Source organism: Apteryx mantelli, unplaced genomic scaffold (assembly GCF_036417845.1).
Source record: "Apteryx mantelli isolate bAptMan1 unplaced genomic scaffold, bAptMan1.hap1 HAP1_SCAFFOLD_63, whole genome shotgun sequence".
NCBI lineage: Eukaryota > Metazoa > Chordata > Aves > Apterygiformes > Apterygidae > Apteryx > Apteryx mantelli.
The window spans coordinates 468,417-485,662 of record NW_027118792.1 but is presented as its reverse complement, the minus strand read 5'-3'; the positions used below and the strand labels follow the sequence as shown (position 1 = coordinate 485,662).

General features: G+C 46.7%; 1 protein-coding gene across 1 annotated transcript; it reads left to right on the top strand.

The window, feature by feature from the left end:
* The first annotated feature begins 5,399 nt into the window (after positions 1-5,399).
* On the top strand, positions 5,400-6,335 carry LOC136996644 (olfactory receptor 4E1-like). Its single transcript, XM_067317532.1, has one exon. It carries the CDS (start codon positions 5,400-5,402, stop codon positions 6,333-6,335), a length of 936 nt encoding a protein of 311 aa, XP_067173633.1.
* The last annotated feature ends 10,911 nt before the right edge of the window (positions 6,336-17,246 follow it).

The following is a 17,246-nucleotide window of genomic DNA, read 5'->3' as shown; positions in this document are numbered from 1 at the left end:
TAGAATACTGACTCTTAGCTGGTTTCATTATAAATGTATCACCTACTCTGATCTTCTAGTGAACACAGGGCTGAATTCAACTTGTATTGCAAATCAAGCAGGTTTTTCAAGAAGAATATTCAGTCCTGTCATTTGGGTTTCTTTATTATTATTAATAACAATAATAATAATAATAATAATTTTCTTGTGCCATTTCTCAGCGATGGATTATCCATCGCTGCCTTTTGTAAACTACTCCAGCTGACAATTAGTCTATTGAAAATACTCTGTAACCACTGCTGCCTCACTGACCAGGTGAATACCTTTGCTACATCAAAAAGCCTCCTGGTCTCCCTGAAGGCAATTAGAGGCTTTGATCAACCTATTCCTATACTTTTTTTTTGGTAAATAAATAAATAAATAAATAAATGAATAAATAAATGAAAATAACTAGATTGATTTCCTTAAGTCTTACTAGCAGGTATGTCCTATCAAAAAGGAAAGTTTACTATAAGAAATGTAACTCTTTATTTTATAACTTCGGGCTTTTATGTGGAAAAGAGTAAGGGTTTCTTATGTAGTAGGCTACAAAACAACACTGACAACTAAACCTGGCTCCTGAATTAATAGCCTTTGCTATAGAGTTATGGAGTTCACTAACACAAGACAGCTCTATGACCAAAAATGTAGCAGGGTTCCAAGAAGGACTCAGCATGTCCAGGGTAAAGGAAAGTAAAAAGGCTGGGCTTTAAGAGCCAATATAAATGTGCTGGTTACTTCAGCTGATGATCTCAGTGTCTTTTCACAGTTAGTGAGTCTACAGAGAGGTATAAATTGGGAGGCATAAATCCCACTCAGCAGGTCTCTCCATCCCTTTATTTTCTAATTTCTGGTAGCAATATGGGAGGATCAAAATAGATCTCAAGGACTAACACCCTCACCCCACCCCCTGGGGGAAAAAAAAAAAAGAAAGAAAAAAGAAAAGATGTTTCTGTGAAAAATTTCCTTCCCTCTGTCATGACCAAAAACATGGCAGAAATGACACTGAAGCAGACCACAGTGAGAGAGTTCATCCTTCGGGGACTGCCCTCCAGCTTAGAGGCACAAATGATCCTCTCTGTGGTGTTTCTGCCCCTCCACCTCATGACTCTGCCTGCCAACCTCCTTGTAATGCTGTCTGTTGATCACGACTGATACTTTCTCATAGCCACATGCCTCTTCCTCAGCAACCCTTTTTTCCCCCAGATCCACCATTTGTCTGTTACAGAGCCTGAAATGTTGGGTGACCTCTTCTGTGCAGAGAAGATCATCTCTTTGGAAAGATGTGTGGCCCAGATGTTCTTCCTTCATCTCTGTCTGTACAGAGATCTGCCTCCTCACTGCAACAGCCTATGACTGCTACAGGGCCATCTGCAACCCCATGCACTAGCATCTCACACTCATGCAAGAGTATGCCTACAGCTGGCTGGGGCTGTGTGCGTGGGGACAGGGATCCCCTGTGGCCTGACTGGAATTATGATCAAGCTGCCCTACTTCACAAAATTTGACAGCTTGGTCTGTGATGTGCTGCCGGTGATCAAGGCGGCTTGCACGAATGCCTACATTATTGAGATGCTGAAAATCTCCAGCTCTGGGCTCGTCTAGGCTTGCTTCACGGTCCCACTGGCCTCTTATGGCATCCTCCCAGTCTTGCTAAAGAAACATCTGTGCAAAGGTGTGCACAAGGCCCTCAGTGCTTCTGCCATCGGGCTCATGGTTGTAATGCTCTTCCTGGGATACTGCATCTTCATTTACTCCTGTCCTTGCACCAGCTTCGCTGAGGGCACTGTGATATCAGCCTTCTTAAAACAGCCTTCACCTCCTGCTAAATCGCATAATCTGCATCCTGGGAAATGAGTACATGAGGTGGGCACTCCCCAAGCTATTTGGGAGAAAAGTAGCCACAGAGGAGAAATAAAAGCTAGAGCAAAAGCAGCTGCACTTTCCAGGGTCAGCTGCTGTTTTTTTCAGCTTTATCAGCAGTAGGTAAATTTCATTGTGACAAATCAGCTTCTAACCTCTTTCTGTGCAGATAATCCTGGCACTTCACTTTGTAACTTTTAGGCCATGCTTATCAGCCTGTGTTTGAACTCTCTTGCCTCACCGGGAAACGTAAAAAAAGGGGGGTTTCTTCCAAGATTAAGTTACCATACAAAAGACATCACTATCTACCTTTTTTTTTTTTTTTTTTTTGAAGTGTATTCAAAGCAATGTGCAAGTTTTCATTTTGAGATAAGATTTTAGGAAGCTGAGGCTTGGTTAATTCCTTTGCTTGATTTTCCCCTTTTTCCCCACACTGTTCTCAAGCTGTTCTAAACATCCACAGTTCTTACTGACAGAGCAGCTAAAGATGCAAATGAAGAACCGGAGAAAATAATCCTGCCCATACTTGACTTTTTGTCACTGTTGCAAGGAGATAAGAAACATAATGCTTGAATGCCATTCATTAGGCATATTGTTTATTAATATTTCTCTCTTTTTAAGGAAAATCCCTTAAGATGAACGCCTGAAGCTGCAATCCTTTGTCAGTTCTCCATCGCCACTTTTGATCACTCAGTTTGCACTAGTTGCAGTGTGCAGATTTTCAGCATGGCAGCTCTTATTCAGAGGCCTTCTTCCACACTGAGTTTGTGATCCCTTTCCTAAGTCCAAGTCATTTGGGCAGAGCTCATGGGCTGTATTCTGCCCTCCCAGTGCGTAAACTTGGTGTTAGTTCACCAAGAACACCTTTAAGAAGGCAAAGCGAGTTATGTGGCATGGGTGAACATTTGTTCTTTGTCTCCAGAGGCCATTGAAATGGACTTTGAACAATTGTGTGAGCTACTATAGCCACACAGGTTTTCTGGGTGACTAACTGGACCCACAGCTCTACTCCCAAGGGACTTATTAAATCTCTGCCAAAGCTTATACTGTCAACAACCTAGGATGATTTAACAAATCCCTTTGTGACTCTCTAGTAAGGCATGAATTTAACATTTCTTGAGTCCCAAATCTGTCTTTCAGACAAGCACACAGCCCAAGCTTTATCAGTTCTCTATGACTTCATCACAGCACAAAAGGTTCTGTATTTGGTGTTCAGAGTAATTGAGTACCACACGCTCTTGCTCTCCAGAACTAGCTGTTACGGGGAAGGGTTGAAGGTGTAAGTCACCTCTGCATCCCTGTTTATCCTGTCACTGTTGAGCTTCAACTTCTGATTTGGGGGCAGGTCTTCTTCGTATTGGCAGGAATGCTTTGTAAGTAGGCAGGAAGTTCAGTTTCTATTTTGATTTTTGCATTGTTCATGAAGTAACCAATCAAGATTTATTTTATTTTATTTTATTTATTTGCTTCTTTCTTTGTTTGTTTGTTTATTAAGTAAAGGCTTGAACTAGTTAAATATCAGGACGATCTTCCAGTATGAGGGGACCATCTGCACAAGATAACTTGGGTATATTAGAGGGACACCCCCCCCTCAAAAAAAAAAAAAAATCAATCCAAACCAAAGCAAACCCTGCCTGTTCAGTTGCAGGAATTATCAATTCCTCTGGCTAGAGGAATTTACGGATGCCAATCAAAAGGAAGAAATTTGTTTATCCATCTCCATTTTTTAGACCAAAAATTGCTTTTTCTTTTATGGAGAAAAAACACTGGAATTCAACTCACAATCATTCTTTTTCCGGACACCGCTGGAAACTACATAAGTAAGCTCGGTTTTTCCTCCCTACTCTGTTTGCTTTTGGGTTTGTTGCAGGGAGAAGGGGCTGAGACATTGACTGGAAGGAGAACAACACTTCTGTTTGGTTGCTTTTCAGTCCTTTTTGCAAGACCTTGAGTACAGGAGGAAATCAGGCATCTGATTCTACCAGGTGTCTTTGGAGACATCAGTATCTGTCTCTCAGCAGACTCCAAATGAAGACAGGAGCGTCTGTGCGGGTCCTTGGCAACTTTAGAGCCCTATGAAAATGTTAGTCGTGGGAGCTGTAACAGGCGAAAATACTAATGTAAATGTACATTTTACAGGCTTGTGGCTCCACTTGTAACAGCTGCAGACCACTTTGGGGGTATTCAGCCACTTCTGGAGCGTCCACATGCTGTTAGAAATGTAGCTATCGTTCAGGTGCTTGGTTAGCCCTGTTCTCAGAAGCTCAGTGTATCAGCAGCAAGGAAACCACAGTGACGTTGATTTCCAAATACAAGAACCCTGGGTTCATACTCAGAGATGGCTTCATTTTCGCAAAGTGGGGAACTTTGAGAAGTCCTGCCGTTTCCCACATCATTATTTCTGTTGTATGACCGCCTTGAACCATGCGCTGTAAACAAGCTTTCTCCTTTGTTGGACAGGGTTCGTATTCGATGTCCTCTCGTCTCACTCCTGTTCCAAAGACAAGATTTTGTGTTTGTGTATGTGTTCCTTTGATTATTTTGCCAAAATTTTTAGATTTTCATTTCAAAATGAAAATAAAATCACAGGAACACTGGAATATGGAATGGGCAGAGCTATTCAAGGTCACTGAATTTGTGACTGCAGGTGTTGCATTGCTTGATCCCTCATAAATACATCAGCTATCAAGCAGCTGAGGTTTCTGACTGGCTCCTGACTGAAAAGCAGGTGAATCTGTTCTCCCCAAGCAAGGTTGCAGCTGGGAAAGAGAACTCCGCACTCAAATGAATTTGCAGAAAGCTACCTAGCAGGAAAAGGTGGTGTCATACCACATTTGGAGACTGTGCTGGGTGTTCTTACTTTTGGGAGGAGGTTGGAAAACCAGGCAAGACTCAGCAAACAGCAGCAACAAGTATCTAAGGTCGTAAAAATGATCTTTTAGTGAAAGCCTAAATCCCCAGTCTATGAGATCTATGAAGAAGTTAGCAGTGACTTCCCTGAAGTCTATTCAGATGTCATCTCACTAAACTGCAATGCCCAACACAGAAGTCTTCCACTAATCATTTGGTTTCCTCTACAGTGAAGGAAGAGGAATAACTGCAGGCACAGATTCATCCCTTTTATGTCTGACAATTGCAGACAGGTAGCTTAAACTAGACACCTGGAATCAGGAAAGATGGATCCTAGGTACATTCTGCCAGGAGGTAAATCTTCCTGCAACTTGATAGCTCCTGAGTAAGTCAGAGAAGTAAGTCAGCTTGCATTGCATTGTCTGGAAACTGAAGAAAGCCCACAGTCTCCTTTGGAAACCTGTTCCAGTACTCGCTTGTCCTTCAAGCTTGAATACTTCTGTTAATATTAGGCATCACCTTTTGGGTGAAACTGTTAGGCTGTTCTGTCTTTATTCCTCCATATAGCTCAAGTTTGTATGATTGTCATCATGTTCTGTCCTCTCATACCATAAATTTAATTCTCCTTTCACCGTGTCCTTTCTCCTAGGTGCAACGCAGCAGTAAACATGGTGTGGCAGAATCACACTAGAGTGAGTGAGTTCTTCCTCTCGGGCCTCACCACCAACCATGCTGTAGAGCTGGCCCTCTTCACCTTCTTCGTGGTCATCTACATGCTGATTATTTTGGGCAACATGCTCATCATCTTCACGATTGCACATGACCAGCGTCTGCACAGTCCCATGTACTTCTTCCTCAGCAACCTCTCTGTCATTGACGTCTGCCACTCCTCAGTGGTGATGCCCAAGATGCTGGCTGACTTCCTGGTAGACAAGAAGAGCATCTCCTTTGAGGAGTGTGTGGCACAGATGTTCTTCCTCCACCTCTTTGCCTGCACAGAGATCTTTCTCCTCACCATCATGGCCTATGATCGCTACCTAGCCATCTGCAACCCCATGCATTATGGCACCATCATGAGCCGGAAGAGGTGCCTCCAGCTGGCCACAGTCATGTGGATGGGAGGGCTGATACATTCTGTGTCCCTCACTGCCCTGACCCTCAATCTCCCATACTGTGGTCCCAGTGCCATTGACAACTTCTTTTGCGATGTCCCTTTGGTCATTAAGTTGGCCTGCACAAACACCCATATCTTAGAAATGCTCCTTGTCTCCAACTCAGGCCTCATCTCTGTGGTCTGCTTCCTGGTGCTGGTGACTTCCTATGTGGTCATTTTGGTCTCACTAAGGAACCATCTCTCGGAAGGGCAACACAAGGCATTATCTACCTGTGCTGCTCACCTGACAGTGGTGACACTTTTCCTGGGACACTGCATTTTCATCTATCTCAGGCCAGCCAAGAGTTTAGCTGCAGACAAAGTCGTGTCAGTTTTCTTCACGGCCATTACCCCTCTGATGAACCCCATTATCTATACCTTTAGGAATGAGGACATGAAAAATGCTTTGAGAAAGCTATGCAGGCGGCAGATTGATTCCCAAGACAAGTGACACTGTTGGGAGTGAACGGAAGGCTGCCAATCCCTGTGTACTGTCTGTCCCTATCCCCTCCCTCCAGGGTATTTTCTGGGCATGTATCTTCAGATTTTGACTTCTCTGCACCCTTAGCACTGAGGTGAAATCAAACAATGGCACTGGCTCTCATCCACAACAAGTTCTTTGAGGGATGCTTTAAGCTCATTTATCAGAGGGAAAGTTTTGAAATAGAAATGCCAAGGATATTCTAGATTGCTATGCTCTAAGGACCCAGCTCCTTTGGGCTCTTCATCTAAGCAGCCTAAGTGTATTTTGCAGGAACACTTCTTCCATTCTAAGGAAAATTATCCCTTCACCCTACGTACTCCTAGAAGAAGTTAATGCTTTAGCAAACACAAGACTACTCATTTGGTTTCCTCCTCTGGCCTGTGTAGTTAGGCTGAATTTGAGAGTTTCAAACTTGTCCTCATTCAGATAAGGATTTCATGGATGTACAGGTTTTGTGCAGACAGATATTTTTAGCCCAAACCCTACTGCCTCTCTTTCCCTGCATGCAGCAGGACAGATCTTTTCTTTCCTCAGGATGTTGCTAAATAAGCAGGTGAAGGCAGATCGGAGCTCTTTGCCCTTTTTCAGCAGGGTGTCTGAATCAAATGATACTTTTAGCTTAGATACATCTACTTATCTATTTTCCATATGGCTGCGCAAATGTGTTAGCACAACTTTGGGTGCAGCTTATGATTTGGAACAAGGAGCGAGGAGAGATAGAAACTCCCAAGTCTCCACTGCCATCAGGGAAAGGAGCAGATAGACACATGCTATGCAGACAGATGATGGTACTGTAGCATCAGCTGAGGAAGCTCACAGTCCTTGTCCTCTGGGCCACAGGCAAACTCCTCTCTGGGGCAAAAGCATTGCACATATTCCTCCCGTGACAAATTGCCAAGGACCATAGTGGGGTTTTGCTTGCATGCTTTTAGACTGAGGTAGCTGACCAATGTTAATGCTTAGCTCTTGCAAAACAGCCTCCTTCATCAAGAGACATAAGAAAACAAAGAATACTGCCCTCACAGCCAGTGGCTTTCCTTTGCTAGCCAGAGGAAATCAGCGGGAAGAGAACCTGTCTGATGGGCAAATGACTAAAGTTCAGCAGTCTCCCACTGTTCCCCACTGCTCCTAATCTGTGGAATTTCATCTTAGGCTAAAGAAAATACTGAGAGAGAATGGGGCATTATATCCTCCCGCAGCCAGATCTTTATGCAGTGCTGCACATTTAGAGGGCTCCTGAGAACCTCTTGGGTTATGCTGAAGGAGGTAAGGGGTTTTTTGGTCTCTTGATCAAGAACAAAGCTCCAGCACAGATGCTTTTTACAGTGTCCAAAGGTACTTTGGAGGCCAGACTAGCTTCTGCCTGCTCCCAGCCCTTCTCAGCTGTATTTCTTGTAGCACATTAAAGCACTTTGCATGTGAGTGAGAGATTTCCCTTGCTCTGGTGCTGCTGTAAGTCTACACCACCTCACCCGAGAGCTGGAGCAATTCATGAGCCAGCTGTGCTGACCCCATACTTTCAAAGAGCTCACAGTCTACTTCTACGGGGTAGGGATTGGTCCCTGCCCTGCCACCATTTAATTCCCACTCTTGCTCTGCCTCCATCATATGAATTACGACTGGTTAGAATAGCTAGTTCCTCTAAGTCCTGCTGTAAATCTTTCACTAAGGTTTTTTTCTGCTTCATGAACAGGCAGTGTACATCCAAATTAACAACGGTCTGATGGGGGGATGCAAGCCTCAGTGTCTGCCTCTGCTGTCAGGAGGGCACATGTAATGATCTCGTTGCCAGCAGGAGGGCAGGTACAAAGTCTGCACATGCTGCGGGTGGCTGCGTCCCTACCATGTCCATTACGGACACAACTGGCCTTTGAAAGCCAGCATGACCCAAGGAGGAGAAGCAATCTAGGAACTCATCACGAGGTCAGCTCATGTTCATGGGCCCAAATCAGTCAGTGAAGCAGGCAAGCTCTAGGCCCAGGAGGGTAGGAGGGGTTCACAGGTGTCTGGGGATGGTGCTTGTTGTGGGAAGAGGTGTGTGCTCCATGCCTGCCCCATCTCCCCCAACTCCTTCCTCTGCCCTTTGGATCCCTGCCCAGGGGGTTCTGGGATGGGGAGGAGAGTGCCACACACTGTCTCATTCTCCATGCAGTGGGGCTACACCGCAGGCATCCCAGCAGCAGGGAGGGTGGGGACGGGCACAGCTCCAACCATCTATTCCACCATTGCCAAGCAATGGGGAACAGAGATGGCCCCCATGATGCCATATTCCTACAGTGGTCCTTTGCCTTTTTCAAAGCACGGTCTTTGGTCGCCAGTGCACAGGTTTTGATTTTCTCCAGGATCACCACACTGAAAGTGTTAAGTGCTCATCTGAGTGGTGGCAAACAAAGCACTACAGCAGATGAGGGCCCTTGCGGTTAAGGCACATTTCCACATTTAAGGTTAATTCCTTCTCATTTCTGCAATTCAGAGGTTTCAGGTTTGTGAACCAGAGAAGAGGACCAGGTTCACCTCATTATCATTGTTAATTTGATCCAGCACTGATTTCCAATTGTTTATGTACAGGTTCTGTGTGTCAGCGTTAGTGGCTAAGATGCCAGTTCTACATGTCCCCAGTGATTCTTTCCTTCTGCTCCAAGGACAGCTGTGGCAGAAACCTCCAGTGGCTCCTTCTAGCTGTGAAATGTGGCTGTGTTTAGAACCTTTTGATAGGAATGGAAAACATTTGATTTCCCATGTACTAAGAAGGCGGCATTAAGCTTGAGCTCTGCAAGAAAGAGGTGTTTTAATCTGGAGTGCATATTTATGACAAAGTCCTGCTTTCTGGGAACACGCTTTCCTTCCTCTTTCTTTCCTTCCCATATATTTCATTCCTTTGTCCATGTAAGATTCCCAGGCCATCCAGAACATCCACTGAAATACCAGAAAGAGCGGTCTTGGGAAACTGTGCTTTAAAAAGCCAAATGCCCCTACCTTGCTTCAGATGGAGAAGGGGGCCAAACCTCAACAAGATGAAAAGTCCTCTGAGCTTGTCACGCAGCCTGCATACCTGTTTTCAAGCTTGGGACAATTCATTTTCTGGAAACAGTTTCAATGAAGCGGTGTTGGCTTCCAATAGCTCATTGGGCCAGATGTTCAACACCCACAATCCCATGGGCTCTGATGAGAGATATCAATGACCCCTTATGGGCATAGCTCCAAAACATCTTCTGGTCCTTGCTTCCTTTGGCACTGATGGCCTTTGGGGTGGCTCTGAGCTAGTGCTGTCAGGGTTGGCTGTGTCCAGCTGCAGCCCTGCAGCAGGTGCACTGGGATGTCACAGCTGTCATTGTTGTCATATTCAGCAGGGACACATCGGTTCACTGCTGAAAGGCTGCTGAAAGGCTGCTGAAGGAGCTAGAGTGGGGTGCTGTGAGGTGGAGGAGGGAGCAGTGGGTCTTGGGGAGAGAATGTAATGATGCTGCAAGTGGCCTGGGAGAAGTTTGCTTTGCAGTCCTGCCACACACACACGCCTTTATTTTCCTTCAGGTAGAAAAGGAATTCCCACAAGAAAATCCCTCCAGGACCCCATCAGGAGTCCTCATGGTTGAGACCACAGACCAGACAGGATGCGTATGAGTATGGAAATTGAGTATGACAAGAAGGGAAGAAAGCCTTCCAAATGAAGCCTCACGTTCAATCACAGAATGGTAACTTGACCATTGCCTCTCTGTTTTTTTTTTCTGTGGAAGCCAGTGAGAGTAGGATGCTGAATGAAGACTCTGTGCCAACGTCTGGAAGGCCACAGAAGGAGGAAAGTCCCCAAGCCTTTCCCTTTCTGGCTTGGTGTTTCTTCTCTACTGACCACTGTCCAGGGTCAGTGCAGCTGGCTGTGTGTGGGTGGATATGGGCACTGGGGAGCTCCAAACTCCTTATGGTATGGGGGAGGAAGCAGGGGAGGCAGCTGGGAGAGCATGAAAGGGAGGGCTGTGCAGATGGATGAAGTTAGCTGCTTGTTAGTGACTTGATCTGGGAATCTGTTGCATAACTCTCTGTTTGTCTATCTTCTTTCCCCTTGATGTAGCATCCTGGGACAATGAAGGAGCCAAGGGGATTATGAAAGGAGGCATATGTGCCAATCCCATGGCACCAGACTTGATGGCTCTGCATGTGCTGGACAGCTGGCTGATGTCATTGCAAGCCCACCCTCAATCATCTTGGAAAGACAAGAGTGATCAGGAAGGTTCCTGATGCTTGCTAAAAGGCCCATGTCATCCCCATTTGAAAGAAGGGCATCAAGGGAGATCCAGGGAACTAGAGGCCTGCCAGCCTTACCTCAGTTCCTGGGAAGGTTTTGGAGCAAATGTTCATGGAAGTCATTCCTAAACACAGGAGGGACAAGAATGAGATTAGTGAGCCAGTATGGATGACCAAGGCGATGATTGTCCCAGTTGCTCACCTTACTTTGACTTTTTTCACTCCAGGTCTCCCTCACTTTACAGCACCGTCTCCATGCCCATTGGGTGTTGCCTGAAAAACAAAGCTATGGGCTTCTGCAATTTGCTGGTGTCTGAGCTCCCCAACAAGCCATTTGGCTTCTTTCCAAGCCCTGCTAATGCTCCTCAGTCACCTAAGATGTTCCAGTCCCAAACTTGCTTGTGTCCTCAAATTCATACTATATCCCAGCAGTGAACTGCACATCCTTCTTCTTAAACATGACCACCGCATGCTCTGTGTTCTCCATCCTGCCTGTACCAGCCACATTCCTACATGCACACAGCTCTTTTCCTGCACTCCTATCCCAGCCCTACACAGTGGCAAACACTGCCTCTCAGCTGTGACCCATTGGCCCCTCAGAAGAAGCCTTGGACTTCCTGGCATTTTCTGGTGCTTATTACAACTTCTCTGGCTTCCTCCAGAGATCTTAGGAGGGGACAGTTTGCTGTTGGTTCTACTAAGGTTCTTTATGACAATCTTTTATGAAATGTTTGCATTTTTATGATTTCTGTGCATGCATGTGTGTGTGTGTGTGTGTGTGTGTGTGTGTGCAGGGACTGGGGGGGTGGTGCACAAGGGGAAGGGTAGTCACAGAAAAGCACCAAGTAAACTACATCAGGCACTGACTGGGCTGCCAAGAAGAACCATCTGAGATATCCCCAGGCCTGAGGCTTCAGGGCAAGACTTCTCTCCATAGAAGCGGACCCAGCCTCTGACACTCTCTAGAGAGGGAAATCAGCAGTGTCCATGCCATCTGAACACTCAAGGGGTGGGTTTTGAGTTCTGAGATCACCCTTCTTCTGACCCATTTTAGATATGTACTTCAGGATGGGGAACCATGCCTCGTATTGGTCATGCTGATAACATTGGCATTGCCTACTCAAGGTGCCGCACTACCATTCAGAGGGACCTCGACAGGCTGGAGAGGTGGGCGGAGAGGAACCTCGTGAAGTTCAACAAAGGCAAGGGCAGGGTCCTGCCCCTGGGGAGGAATAACCCCATGCACTAGGACAGGTTGGGGGTTGACCTGCTGGAAAGCATCTCAGCAGAGAAGGACCTGGGAGTGCTGGTGGACCGTGAACCAGCAATGTGCCTGGTGGCAAAGGTGGCAATGGTATCCTGAGCATCATAGCAGCAGGTAACGTTGCCAGCAGGCGGAGGGAGGTGATCCTCCCCCTCTACTCAGCCCTGCTGAGGCCACAGCTGCAGTACTGTATCCAGTTCTGGGCTCCCCCATACAAGAGAGACATAGGGCAACTGGAACAACTCCAGCAAAGGGCTACTAAGATGATTAGGGGACTGGAGCATTTCTCATATGAGGAAAGACTGAGAGAGCTGAGCCTGTTCAGCCTGGAGAAGAGAAGACTGAGAGGGGAATCTTATCAGTGTGTATTAGTATCTGAAGGTAGGGTGTCAAGAGGATGGGGCCAGACTCTTTTCAGTGGTGCCCAGAGACAGGACGCGAGGCAACAGGCACAAACTGAAACACAGACAGTTCCATCTGAACATGAGGAAAAAATCTTTTATTGTTAGGGTGACAGAGCACTGGAAGAGGTTGCCCAGAGAGGCTGTGGAGTCTCCTTCTCTGGAGATATTCAAAACACGCCTGGACAGGATCCAGTGCAACGTGCTGTAGGTGACCCTGCTTGAGCAGGGGGGTTGGACTAGATGATCTCCAGAGGTCCCTTCCAACCTCAACCATTCTGTGATTCTGGGAAGCTTTACACATTTTCTCGACCAAGAATGGAAGAATCACACCCGGCACTTGGAAAGGGGTGAAGTTGTGGGATACATGGTTTACTTTAGAAGGCATTCAGTATGCTTGCAATACAAAAAAGGTTGTGAAGGCGAATGGGCATGAAAGAAACATCCAATGGAGCTGCACAGAAGGAGGATGGAGCTGTACATAATATGAGGTGATACAAATCAGATCAGCACGTAGAGAAGACTTCTGCAGGAAAGGCTTTGTGAGGGATTACTGTAACTTTACTCAACTTAAAAATAAAGGGTAGACAGTGTGATAAAGTGATGAGGAAGTGTCCTAGAGAAAAAAGAGCTGGGCGGAGAGGAGGTTGTAGAGGTTTGAGGTAGTCCTTTCAGGATCTAAGCAGGGTGTAGTTTGGAGTCAAAGAAAAATTCAGAAGCTCTCAAGGAAGTCTTGGAATTAGTGCTACTAACCACTACAAGAACAGCACAACGCTCTAATAGAATTCTTCTTTTTCTTCTTCTTTTTCTTCTTCTTCTTCTTCTTCTTCTTCTTCTTCTTGACGATGATAAACTAAAATTCTTTAATTTTATTCCTGACAGTCTCTTATTTCACAAATTAGCTACAACTTCTCAATATTTAACCTCTTTCTTACATAAGGTTTCAGAACAGCACTTCCCCTCCCCCCCCCAAATCTTTGTTTGATGTACACTGGCATAACGCTATGGCACTCCAAGTGCCTTACCCCCACCACCACACAGAGGCACAAGTCACAGGCATATTCCTACAATGCTTCTACAGGCAGGGCTCTGAGGGCTCAGACTTTCTGAGGATAACCATGCCAAGAGAAGGTGAGGTAGCTCAGAGTGGCTTCCCATTGGCTTATTTTAGATCTTTTCCGTGGTTGGAATTCATCCTGCCTAATTTTAAGAGTGGGATTAGGTCAACCAAATTTAATGATTTCTATTTATGTGGCTATTTATCAAACACCCCCTCCATGTGTGACTCTTTTGAGACACTGCATCTGTGAGCTGCAACTCCCTCCAGCAGAACATTTCCTGGAACCAAATCTCTCACTTCCTGCTTGATGATGGCATTAGCCAACTGTCTATAATACAAATGTGGGCTCCAGATGAACTCCACCCCAAGCCTTACAGAAACATTTGGATTCAGAGAGTGCAGAGGTGCCTAAGGGAGGTCTTCACATCACTCAAATGTGCTTCCTAGCCTGGGATTTTCAGCTTTATATATGTTGAATAGAGGGACACGGTCATCTGCTGAGGGGGAAGTGGAAAGCCCTGCTTAGAAACCTGGCTACTGCCTGGTGCAGGTTCAGTGGATCTCCCTCCAGAATCAGAAAGCTTGATTCAGTGACAAAGCCCAAGGAAAGTGGGAGGGCACATGCCTGCCCACCCTTGCTCCAGTGGGTAGCACCTCGAATATGACAGGAATCCAACTGGAGAGGACACCACCCTACCTGAACACTCTACAGCCCCAAGCCCTCTATGACAGTGAGCAAAGAAGAGCTGACCTGCTGGCAGCCCTCTCTGACACAACCCAAGTGGCCTCATCGGTTGGGGAAAACAAACGTTCAAGTCGTGAGCCAGCTCAGGTGGCCAGCATAGCTCCTGAGGAGGGACCAGCAGCAGGCACTGCATATGGGTGTGAATCAGCATCTCCAAGAGAGTGTCCACTACAGCATGAACATTGGCACCCCTACACTCCCACGATGGGGAGCAGAGAAGCACTGACCTGCCAGAGGGCTCCCGGAACGCCTCAGCAGACTGTGTGGGTGGGTATAGATCGGCATGCAGGAGAGGTTACGTCTCTGGCCTCAGCACCTGCACTGCCACATTCCCTGTGACAGGGAACCAGTCAAGGTCTTTGAAGCCTGTGGTGGCTGGTGGAGGTGCACAGGGCACCACCAGCCATCTGCATTCAAATGGCATGAACTGGAACTGGCATTGGGCCTTCCCATGCTGCAGTGTCCAGCTTAACCCTCTTGCAAGTGGGCAACAGCTGCTGGAACCTGCCACTGGCTCGGGATCTCCATGGTTCCTGATACCTGGCAGAGACTTGTGGAGCTGCCAGAGAGCTACTGGGAGACTCCTGCACCAAACGGGAAAGAAAAAAGGTTTTCTAAAGAACCAGTTTAGGAGCTGCCCCTACCTGCCCTTGGGAGCTGCCCTACCCTTTTCTCATGAGCCAGCCACATGTGCTGGAGGTGCCCGGGAGTGCTGCTTTGGAACACAGCAGTTGATCACCCTCTGGCCTATGGACGTACAGCTACGTCCAAGGAGTCTGGAGAGCTGAAGAACAGCGGCCCCTCCCACCAGCAAGGAGCTCAACAGTGGCTTCTACCCATTGTATCTCATCCTCCACCATGCACCGTGACAAAGAGTGTGGCTCTGTCTTCTTGGTGACCTCTTGGTAAGCATCCAAAGGCTGCTGTCAGGTCCCCCTGAAGCCTTCCCTTCTCCAGGCTGAACAATCCCAGCCTCCTCAGCCTCTCCTCATAGGATAAGTGCTTCAGCCCTAGACCATCTGGGTAGCCCTCCACTGAACTCGTCCAAGTTTCTCCACATCTCCCCCTGTATGGAGGGGTGTGTGTGTGTGTGTGTGTGTGTGTGAGAGAGAGAGAGAGAGAGAGAGAGCAAAACTGGATGCAGTATCTAGATACAGACTAGCAAGTACTGAATAGAGGTGGATAATCACTTCCCTTGGTCTCCTGGCTGTGCTTCTGTTAATACAGCCCTGCATGCTGTTGGCCTTCTTTGCTGCCAGAGTACGCTGCAGGCTCACGTTCAGCTCACACTCGGCCAGGATCCCCCCGTCCCTTTTCTGCAGAGCAGCTCCCCAGACAGGCAGTCGCATGCCTGTATTGTGGGAGGGATTCTTCCTTCCCAAGGTCAGGACTTTGCATTTGTCCTTGCTGAAGTATGCTTTAACACACCTAACACCAGACTCAGCACTACATTCAGCAGAAAATGTAAGCACCTCTAGGCACACAGCATTTTTCAGGTGCCAAAGAGAAGTACTTCTTCCTGTAAATCTCCATTCATCTTTCTTTTATTGATTTCAGTAAGGAAAAAAAAATCATGTATAGTGATGTAATTAACCCACTTAACCCTTAATGGTCTTTAAATACTTCTGGATTTTATTGGATCTGCAAAGGATCTTAGGCATACTAGAATGTACGGATATGTTTAATTTGTCACTATGGATCATTCCCTGTTTTGCTCTGGAGTCCAGTTTTCCTGACCATCCACACTGCAAGGGTTCTAGACTGTGCTGGGAATGATTTTGTCACTTCACTACTTCTCTCTCCAGAGATGATTTGGTGTTAGGTGAGTGCAGAGACCAAGCAGCTGGCCAGATGGGATTTTGTTTCGTCTCTTTATCCAACTCAGTCCTCCACCAATGCTCCAGAAGGTATCATAACTCAATTACGCTCATGCCGTGACTTACTGAGCCTGAACATTCAACCATTTTTTTTCAGCCTACTTATCCACCCATTTAGATGGTAAGGACCTTCTGTGGGTACAAGAATATTGTGGCAGATGGTGTTAAAAGCCTTACTAAAGTCAAGGTAGTTGACATCTACTGTTCTTCTCTCATCCAGAAATCCAGTCATTTCGTCATAGAAGGCAATCACAGAATCACAGAATCACAGAATGGTTGAGGCTGGAAGCAGGGTCACCTAGAACACATTGTGCAGGATTGAGTCCAGATGAGTTTGGAATATCTCCACAGAAGGAGACTCCACAAGCTCTCTGGGAAACCTGGTCCAGTGCTCTGTTGCCCTCACAGTGAGGAAGTTTCTCCTCATATTGAGATGGAACTGTCTGTGTTTCAGTTTGTGCCCGTTGCCTCATGTCCTGTCTCTGGGCACTACTGAAAAGAGTCTGGTCCCATCCTCTTGACACCCTCCCTTTAGATACCTGTATACATTGATAAGATACCCTCTCAGCCTTCTCTTCTCCAGGCTGAACAGGCCCAGCTCTCTCAGCCTTTCCTCATGAGAGATGCTCCAGTCCCCTAATCATCTTTGGAGCCCTTCACTGGACTCTCTCCAGTAGTGCCATGTCTCTCTTGTATTGGGCAGCCCAGAACTGGACACAGTACTCCAGATGTGAATGAGGTTGGCTGAGCATGATCTACCCCAGGTAAATCCATGCTGTCTGTTCCCAGTCACTTTCTCCTTTGTGTACTCTCAAATGTGATTCAACAGGACACGCTCTATGACAAACCCCTCACCAAAGTGTGGTTAAACAGCCTTTAGTTCCCTTGATCATTCTTTTGGGCCTTTTTGAAGATGAATGACACATGCTCTTTTGGCCACTTGTCAGGTACCCCCCCCCAATCTCCATGACCTTTCAAAGGTGATACAGAGCATCCTCACTATGTCTTCGGCCTATTCTCTCAGCACCCTTGGAAGCAACCTCTTGTTCCCATGGACTCTTCAGGGCTAAGTTCACTCAGTCAGCCTCTGACTTGATCATCATCCACTGCTGGTTATTTTCTTCCTCTCTTCCTTGCTTGCCTCTGCACCAAACCTCTAACAAACACCCCAAATGCGACTAAGTCCCATTAGAACTGAGTAGACCTCATGACCGTTCCAAAGGTGGACCCGTGCACTGTGACTTCCCACAGCCTTCTGGAGTCAGGTAGGCCAGCTTACCATTCAAAATCCT

What these genes read in the sequence shown, in the direction of transcription:
- LOC136996644 (XM_067317532.1), top strand. Translation starts at nt 5,400, where the DNA reads ATGGTGTGGCAGAATCACACTAGAGTGAGTGAGTTCTTCCTCTCGGGC.